Source organism: Ixodes scapularis, unplaced genomic scaffold (assembly GCF_016920785.2).
Source record: "Ixodes scapularis isolate PalLabHiFi unplaced genomic scaffold, ASM1692078v2 PGA_scaffold3__209_contigs__length_174095766, whole genome shotgun sequence".
Taxonomy (NCBI): Eukaryota; Metazoa; Arthropoda; class Arachnida; order Ixodida; family Ixodidae; genus Ixodes; species Ixodes scapularis.
Genome location: NW_024609868.1, coordinates 155,140,558 through 155,149,484, shown reverse-complemented (window position 1 = coordinate 155,149,484; position 8,927 = coordinate 155,140,558). Strand labels below are relative to the sequence as shown.

Sequence of the window (8,927 nt, the reverse complement as noted above, 5' to 3'; positions counted from 1 at the left end):
GCCGTTCAGATTTCTCATACATCAACTGTCTTTAGATGTGTTCCAAGCAGACACACGTATGTCTGAAGCAAGCATGCTTCGCACATGCCTAAGGTGTGTCCGCAGGTCTCTTCGTGGCCTCAGCGAACACCGTGTCTTTGGTACGATTCATGAGCGGCCTGACTGCGCGGTCACACTCGCTAAGTATCAGCATCATCATGCCACGTGACATCACCATGTCACATCATGGTGTCACCAGACGCAACAGTATCACGTGACGCCAGCATGTCATGCGACTAAGCGTTACGATGCCGCGCACGGTGTCGTGTGCCGTCACGTGACTACGTGACTTGACGTCAGATATCGGTACCTCACACCGTGAAGTTGCAGTGCCTGGTGACCTCATTCTGTCACTTCAGAGCACGGTGTCAGTCACGTGACGTCTCCGCGAGACGTTAAGCCATAGCGTTATGTCACGTGGCGTGAAGATGCCACGTCATTGTGTCACCTGACGTGACCTGACCACGTGACATTATGTCTCGTGACAGTACGATGACGCGGTGTTGCGAACTCATGGTTTCACGTAATGTCCCCGTGTCATGTGTGTCATGCTGTCACGTGACGTCGCAATGACGTGCTGTTGTCGCGTCATGGTATCACGTCACGGGATGGCACAATGTCACGTCATGTAGTAACCTAACGTCGTAATGTCTCGTGATTTGACATGACGATGTTTTGTCGTAGTGTCACCTGAAGTCACGTGACCGGGTAATGTGGTGTCAGGTCCAGTCATCCGATACCATGACGTCAAATCGTCATCTGACTCCATGGTGTCACGTGACTTCACAGGATACCTAAATAATATGCTTTCATGGCGTCTTTGGGATGATAGCACAATCTTACAGACATGTAGAAGTTACTCAAAAATGTAATTAAGTTATTGAGTATTGGCTTTAAAAGTAATTTGAGTAGAGTAGAAATTCCTCAAATGGAAATTAATTTAGTAAATCACTAAGTACCCTAAAAAAGAAGCGAATTACTTTTGAAGTTACTTTTATATTTTTTATGGTAACAAGAAAGTATATAGGTTTCTATCTGTTAGCGAAATTTTGCTAGCCAAATATAGAGCTGCTTGAACTTTTACAGATATGCTTTCAAAACTGGTTCTACCTCGGCGTGCCTTATGGTTTTGCTACTTTGTTTTGTTTTTTGGCCAACGATGTGCTGCGGATCTATCACTTCTACTTTGAGGTTTAGCACTACATGAGATTGACTTTGCAGACAGTGTTTCTGCGTAAAGTACATCTCACAAGTACTTGAAGTAAAGTACAAAGTCAATGAGAGGTTTTGTATTGGGTGCCTTTGAGAAATCCGAACCCTGTTTTTCGCACCGCAAAAATTAACTAGTCTTCGCGAAGAGCTCAAACTCCGTCAGAACATAGCCCCAGTCGTTTGAGCAAGATGCCAAAATTCCAGCACCAACCGTTACCTTATTCAAAAGTTATAATAAGTGATTTTCAGAATTTTTTATGGTGAACTGGGGCCAATTTTTGCCCGTTTTTGGTTTCTGGCGTCTTAGAGCGCCATGTATTCGAAAGCTCCGTCGGCCGCTAATTTTTCAATCAAGTTTTCAGAAAATAATTTATAACTTTTGAATAAGATAACGGTTGGTGCTGAAGCTTTGGCATCTTGTTCGATCCGCTGGTGCTGCAATTTGAGGGAGTAAGAACTCTCCGCAAAGTCTAGTTGTTGTGTTGTTTTTTTTTTTTTTTTGCGGTGCAAAAAACTGGGTTTATATTTTTTCAGACTGCCGGTGTTTGCAGTTCAATAGTAAGTAAACTCGGTGCAACGTACTTGAAGTAAAGTTCTATAAATATAGTGTACCGTTCAATGTAAAGTACAAGTACATTTTAACACAATCTTTCACGGTGCCCTTTAATTTCCTATACAGTTTTTTTAGGTTTTTTGTTTTGTTTTAACTGCTATGCATTTCTCCAGGGGTATTCTGAGGTGCATCAGTCGTTTGTTTGTTTTTCTCTTTTTTTTTCGGGAATAGCGGGAAATATGCGGAGGGCAATTTCGTCAACTTCTTTCGCAGTGGTTGTGGTGGCGTCAGAACACCGAGCTCTGATAGGTTCTGAACGAAGGATAGTGGGTAGACCTCAAGGCAGCTTGCTTTGAGGTCTACCCAGTATCCTTCAATTAGAGCCAATCAGAGCTCTGCGCCGTTCTGACGGCCCCACAAGTCCTGTGCAAGAAGCAGGCGACTTGCTCTCCGCTTTGGATGAAGTCATATCGCCACAGAGTAGTTGCTTTACTCTCGCTGGACAGACTATTTAACACAATCAACTTGTAGGCACTTATTTCTTTTGGTGTTACAGTCTCCATTACTTAGCTCGGCGAAATGACCAGATGACGTCTCCAAAGCCGATAGCATGTTTTCACATGATGATACGCCATTTTTTTTTCTAAATTTGGGGAATGTACTTTTAAGTCGTGAGTTCAACTGTCCACGGAAAATTCCAGAAAAAATACTTTAGTACAGTACAAGTACATGATCAGAGAATGTACTTCAAATAAAGTACAAGTTCCTAAACCTACTTGAAGTAGCACTTTAAGTACCATGTACCCATAGTGCTTTCTAACACTCTTTATTTATTTTTTTTTTGTAAACACGGCGGGGTAATAATTAAGATTTCTCGAACGACCTTCGAATCTTGGAAGACCTGCAGATTCTGATTTTTGGGAGGAAAGGCAACGCAAATAGGTTGCCTTTACGTTGCCCTTTAGCACGTTATTCTTCAAGTAGAGCACAAACTACGAGAGCACCAGGTGAGCATCAGAGCGGGTGCTGCATTTTATTGTTTCCTCTGAGTGAGGATGCATGTGTACACTTCCTCTAGTGTGCGAGAGTGCCTGCGTCGGAAAGAAGCGAGGACAAGCCCTTTCTTCAAATGCGTCAAGTCTCCTTCAGCTTCGGGACACAAAGAAACGCCAGCCTTCGGCTTTTCTCCCGCAGTTACTGGGTCTCACTCGCGAAATGTATGTCTGCTCCCCGCGCCTCGTAGCAGTGTTGTTGCAGTGAGGGGTCGTGAAAATTTTAGGGGTTTCGGACCCTCCAAACCATCCTTCCCCCCCCCCCCCCCGCCCCCCCCCTGCCTACGCCACATGCTTCCCACTTTTTGCGAAAATGAGCTAATCTTCCAAGATCATATATCTTATTGTGCAGGAATGTTTGTTGGTAAACAAACAAACCTGCCACTAAAAATGGCAAGTAATTTGTACTTTCAGTAGAAATTACTCGGAAAAAGTAATTAAAGCAAACTACTAATTACCGAAATAAAAACTAATTGAAAGTTACTAAACTTCTCAGAAAAGTAGTTAAACTACAGTAACTTGAGTAGAGTAGTAGAATTACGTACAAGTCTTCAATCTTACGTGTCACTGTGACGTTATTGAGGCTATATCCACGGACCGGAAATCCCTAATGCTGGTCCTATAAAAGCAAGGTCAAGAAATGGAGAGGCGTAGAACGGCAATATCTCGCCATCTGAAAACCTCAAGCCTAATCAGCCCTACCGAGTCTACGATCAAAATGTTCCATTAAATTAGCTCTTCATATGGCAACATAGCAAACTGAATTTTCAAGTGGTATGATTTTCGATTTTTTGTCTTTTATTTGCGTCTCCTAGTGTAAAGGCTTGTGCGATCTTTAAGGTTATAATGAATTCATTTAATAAAATTATTGCAAACCCTAAATGACACTAAATTACGAAACGTTTATGTATTTTAATTATATGCAACAAAACTTCATCCGTATTTCCAAGTTCTGCTGCTTGTACAACAATTTAAAACTTCCGCAGTTGTTAGATATTATAAGATAACTGTAGGCAAATTAACGGCCACGTTCTTAAAGGCGTAGGGTATGTACATATGCAAAGGTTAAAGAGGCAGAGTGGGTGATGCACGCATGCGTTTTCGCCTGCTGTTGAGGCATAGGCGTATAACTGAGGGAAGCTCTCCTATCAGTAACACACTCACTCCGAGGGAACGCCGCGGGTTATCGGAGCGCCGGTGAGCAAAGTCCAGCGGCACTCCTGCAACAGCCAGGTGCCGGAAAAGCAGCGCGACGCGGTGACGCAGTGGTGTACTGTAGCTTTTGCTTCGAGCCAGCAACCGTGCCGGTCGCATAAACATGGTTTCCTGCCGAAGCTCCTCGAGACTACTGTGGCCTACCGTTGGTGCAATTGGGGTGCTCGTTGGATGTCACGCAGGAAGCGCGGGTGAGTAATTCGATGATTTCTCGTGCAAAGTGGCCTCGTTTGGCTTTATGAACGAACAATCAGCCACGACTGCTAAAGCTAGTATTGATATCACCGCTTTTTGGCCTATAAAAGGCGTGGCAGATATGGGCTGCAAGTTTAATTGGCATGTTTTGTAGTCCCTCTGAATTTTGCTATGATTATTCCTGGAAAATAACATGCGGAAGATACATATCTGACCATTATTTGTGGTCTGCATGATCGGCTTTCTTTTTATTCATGTCGTCCAAATTTTACTAGAATCTTCCTAAATGTGCACGATTTGGGAATCAATACAAATTACGTAAATAATAATGTAGCGAAAAAAATTTTTTTCGTTTTTTTTTTTTTTTTTTTTTTTTTTTTTTTAGGGGGGATTGGTTGGGATGTCCATGACTTGGGACGCGGAGAGGGGGAGGGGGGTCAAAAGACAGTATATATTATAGGGTCGGCTGAATTTTGGAGGGGAGGGGGGGCGGCTGAAGCCCCAGAAGCCCTACCCCCCCCCCCCCCCCCCCCCCCCCGCTGGCTATGCCTCTGGCGTGGACTGATGGTGTTTGTTTCAGAATAAAATAAACAAAAAGTAGAGCATCACATATGCATGGGCACTCAAATATTTGACGGTATAGATGGCAACTACTTTCTCCTGACACAATTCGAAACAGACGAGAGAGACATTCGAAGGAAATCGCTATTCGCTGGTTGCTTCTACAACTAAACAAGCGTCCTCTTCCGTTTGCAAACCAGATAACTAAACATAAAGCTTAGGTTTTAAATTGGCGTTTTTTTTAAATTAATGACTTCGTGTTTTTTTCCACTGTCAACATTATTTATATACATATGTTTACTATCTGATTATAAGAGAATTACGTTATAGCTTGAAGAAAATTTCAGCTTGCAAAGTTGCGACGCACCAGCTCAATTTATGTTTTCGATAACAATTAGTGATTATGAAGAGATTGATATGTATTAAATTGTTAAACCAGAGGTACCACCTCCAAAGCCCATCTCCCACCGCCGGGTGCTCAAGAGGCTACATTGGGGGTAGGGGAAAGGACGGGGGGGGGGGGGGGAGGAATAGTGTTTCCCGGTTTTGCTCGGAAAAAAAGTTAATAGCAACAAGTTTTTTTTTAAATTAACAGTGACTTGTTTTAATTAAAATCAGTGATTCCTGAGAGAGCATAACGTTAATTTTTTGCAATCAAATATACATGCTAACTTGATACTCGCAACAAAAAACAGCCCTAGAACCTTCCATTTTTCACATGACAAACAATTCATAGCACGGGCAAAGCGAAACCCAACATTTCGGACGATAATTACTAGGCGCTGTTCTCTTTTGTATTATTACGCGATTCTTATAATATTTCCTTAAACAAAATTTATCTGCGGTTCTTGGCATTTCGAGTATAAAGAGAATTAAACTTTGTTTGGTCGGATAAAAATGTATGAATTAGGCAAACAATGAAAGTATCAAAACACTATTGCTACCCAACAAGAAAATGTGACACACTCCAGATATTAAGATACTTGCATTTCTGCAGATAGATGCGAGGGCACGGTTATTTCAGTCGCGCTCTCAGAAACGAAGGGAACATATATTCCTCCATAAAGGGAGCAACAATCTTTTAACCTATGTTCATTCACAAACAGGGAAACTTTCGTACTCGTGCAGCTGCTTCGCAGGCATCTGAGCAAGTCGCTGCGTTCGGAACGAGAGGAGCAGCAAATAAAAACATGCCACGAGATTTTCACCAACTGTAAAAGTTGTGTTGTGTATATGTTTATAGAACCTAGAACTTCGTCTGCCTCAACGAGCGACGAGTCTCCCAGCTGTAGATGAGAAATTTAGAAAGTGCAGTACAACCGCTAGCCTGGGGTCTTTAACATGCATCACACAGTAGTGATACACGACCACACGCCGGTACGATGCTCATCCATCCCAAACTGTACTTACTTCCGAAGCCAGCTTCCCGCACAGGTAAGGAAACTTGCGTTTTGAACGCAGCTACTCAGGCATCTCGCTGTCAACACCTTGAAGTCACACGGATACAACCGAATCCGGTCCACTTCGAGCACTTCACATCTCACCTTTAATATTCATCGAGCCATATATCCTTCGTCAACACCGCACGTCACGAAGGGGTAAACCATTCGCGAAACCAAAAACCGCTCTCACAAGAGCTAATTCAAAGCAGCCTACAGGTATCATTGCACCGTGCACGGCAACTGCATAATATTGAGACACGTGAAAGAGGCTTAAATGGCTCGCCACCAGATGGCAGGGTCACGCAGAGTAGCTGCAAACAGCTACTATAAGTGGCGCTAGGTACCGTCCAATTCAAAGGATGGAAAAATAACTTTGCTTGCTCTCGCCGCCATTACGCTTCCAGCACCTTTATATTACACAGGGCATAAAAACACCGACATGAACCCACATTGATCTAAGCACTGAATGCGTACACTGCGCTTCGGCCTTTTACACTCGTCGTTTTGAAGGTACGAATTTTTTTCGGTGATCACCTAAGAAATACACATTGTTCCAAGTTTGTTGATTTTTTCCCAGTATGGTCATTGCACAGAAGGCATTTGATACAACCCAAGGTATGAATCTCTTAGTAAACAGTAGACGTTCATGCCGTGATTATTTACGACAGCCGATAATATTCCGCGCTCAGCTGAGGTTCTTAGCAGTCATTAGTTCGCTCCTCCAAAACACATCATAGAAAGGTGCAAAAGAGCGTTTTTCTATCGAATATTTGCTTTTTTTCTTTGTGATATTCATATGCTGCTGCAATGGTCGTCTTGACATAATGTCTGTAAATGGGGTATTTACTCAGCTGAAAGCGATGCTTCACAGGCAGAAAAATCACTTTTCGACCAACCTGAGTGCGGGCAAAGCCGCAATTTGCGGCAGGGGTTTTGTGCGGCTAGCTAAGCTTTGGCGAGTTAGAAACCAAGGTTCTCGGTCACAAGTCGACTCTCGACTTGTGACCGAGAACTAACCAGCTATAACACAGCGCAAATTTACGTAGCACAACATCGGCCTTTAAGTTCGATTTTGCGTAATTGCAATGTACCAAGGTATGAATATGAGTACTTGCCGTCATATTTTAGGCTTGTTGAGACCTTTCCCGAGAGCGCAATCGCTGTCGTAGAGCAGACACCAGGACATAGCTGAGACAACCGTTTGTTGGCCGTACGTTTGGAGCTACGGCTCAGACCAGCGCTCAAACACTCCCAAGCGGTTTTCTTAAACACCTTATTGTAAAGCAGAAAACCAACCCGTAACGGTAAGCGTGATCTCATCTTGCTGTTATACCACTGGTACGGGAAACACCAGATGACGACAGCGACGATTCTATCTTTGTCCACAACGCACTACACTGTCATGGCAATGTTGGAGATACGCGGAAATGCAAAACCACGGCGATCGTCGATTGTCACTCGGCAACGTTGGCTCTGGGTAACAGGAAACAGAACCGATCGTAGTAGCACAAAAGACGTGTAGGCACACGGCAGAAAAGTCCGCCTCTACGAGACACAAAGCTCCCATATGCCCTTGCCCAGTCGTTGCGGAGTTGAATTGCGAGTTTCGAAGACGGCCATTTAGCCCAGTGTACGTAGCACTACTCCAGAACTTCGCTGTTTCTAACGGCTTCGTTTTGCTCGTTTGACAGAGCAAGTGCTAAAAACTTCAATGCAACCAAGATGCTCTGCGTGTTTGGATTAAGAGACTGAACTACAGGAGGCCTTCGCTGCCGCTGACTCAGAATCAGCAAAATATTCTTTACTAAACATTGCGTGCGACGTTCCCGGAAAACGAAACCAAAAGTAGATGAGGCTGGAGGGCGGACCTTTCCTCCCGTCTGCTTGGAGAGGTAGAAAAATGTCTCGTTCCTCCCTTCTTCTGTCCGTTGGGGGCGCGTCAGTAGAAGAAAGGAAAACCCACAGTTCCTACCTTTTTCTTCTTGTTTTCTTAGAGTGTCGGATGTGCGCTCCCAATACTCACTTACTCATGATCAACCTTATTATATCTGCTGTTCAACTCCGTGTAAAGATTATCTTTATTTTATGACAGGAATTTCCAAACCCTCACCCGCGGACAAAATTCAGTCAATGGAGGTCTTCCAACCCGCTCGTTGCTGACCGCGATCCTTTCAATGAAGCCTGGCCCGATGCCCGCTTCCAGCAAGGCCGCAGCTACACTCCCAAAAATACGTTCTTGAACGGTTTTTCGATACCCCATGAACTCCTTTAATTCGTGAAGGACGGTTTCGCCTCAAGCACTATCGCTCCCTGGCGCACTAGAAAGGCAACTGGGCGATGAAGAACTCTCATCATAGATAGGGCTTAAAAGAATTTCTTACAGATTTTCCACGAAGAACCATTTTAGGGGGTGCTTAAAAGAGATTTTTAGGGTGCAAATTATGGACAAGCCGAAGAGCCCCGAAAAGTTTCTTTGCGACCAGATTGCTTTCAGATTGTACTGGCGCAAAAGCGCACGTAATGAATCAATGCCCCAACATAAACGAAGATACAAAAAACAAAAATATAGAGAAAACTGCTTATAGTAAGGCGTGTCCTCTCGTCATATCACTCAGTGGACAGTTTCATCGCCAGCATCACCATTCTTAGTTCTGTTTT

At 43.7% G+C, this 8,927-nt stretch overlaps 1 protein-coding gene across 2 annotated transcripts in view; it reads left to right on the top strand.

The window, feature by feature from the left end:
* The first annotated feature begins 4,072 nt into the window (after window positions 1–4,072).
* LOC8025169 (papilin) overlaps window positions 4,073–8,927 on the top strand; it is a 94,986-nt gene continuing 90,131 nt past the window's right edge. Inside the window, exon 1 of one of the 2 annotated variants that reach the window (XM_029986182.3) lies at window positions 4,073–4,262. In XM_029986182.3, coding sequence (XP_029842042.2) covers window positions 4,175–4,262 — 88 coding nt within the window. In that variant the 5' untranslated portion in view covers window positions 4,073–4,174. The remainder of the gene's footprint in view (window positions 4,263–8,927) is intronic. The other variant, XM_040210924.1, reaches the window with a different exon arrangement.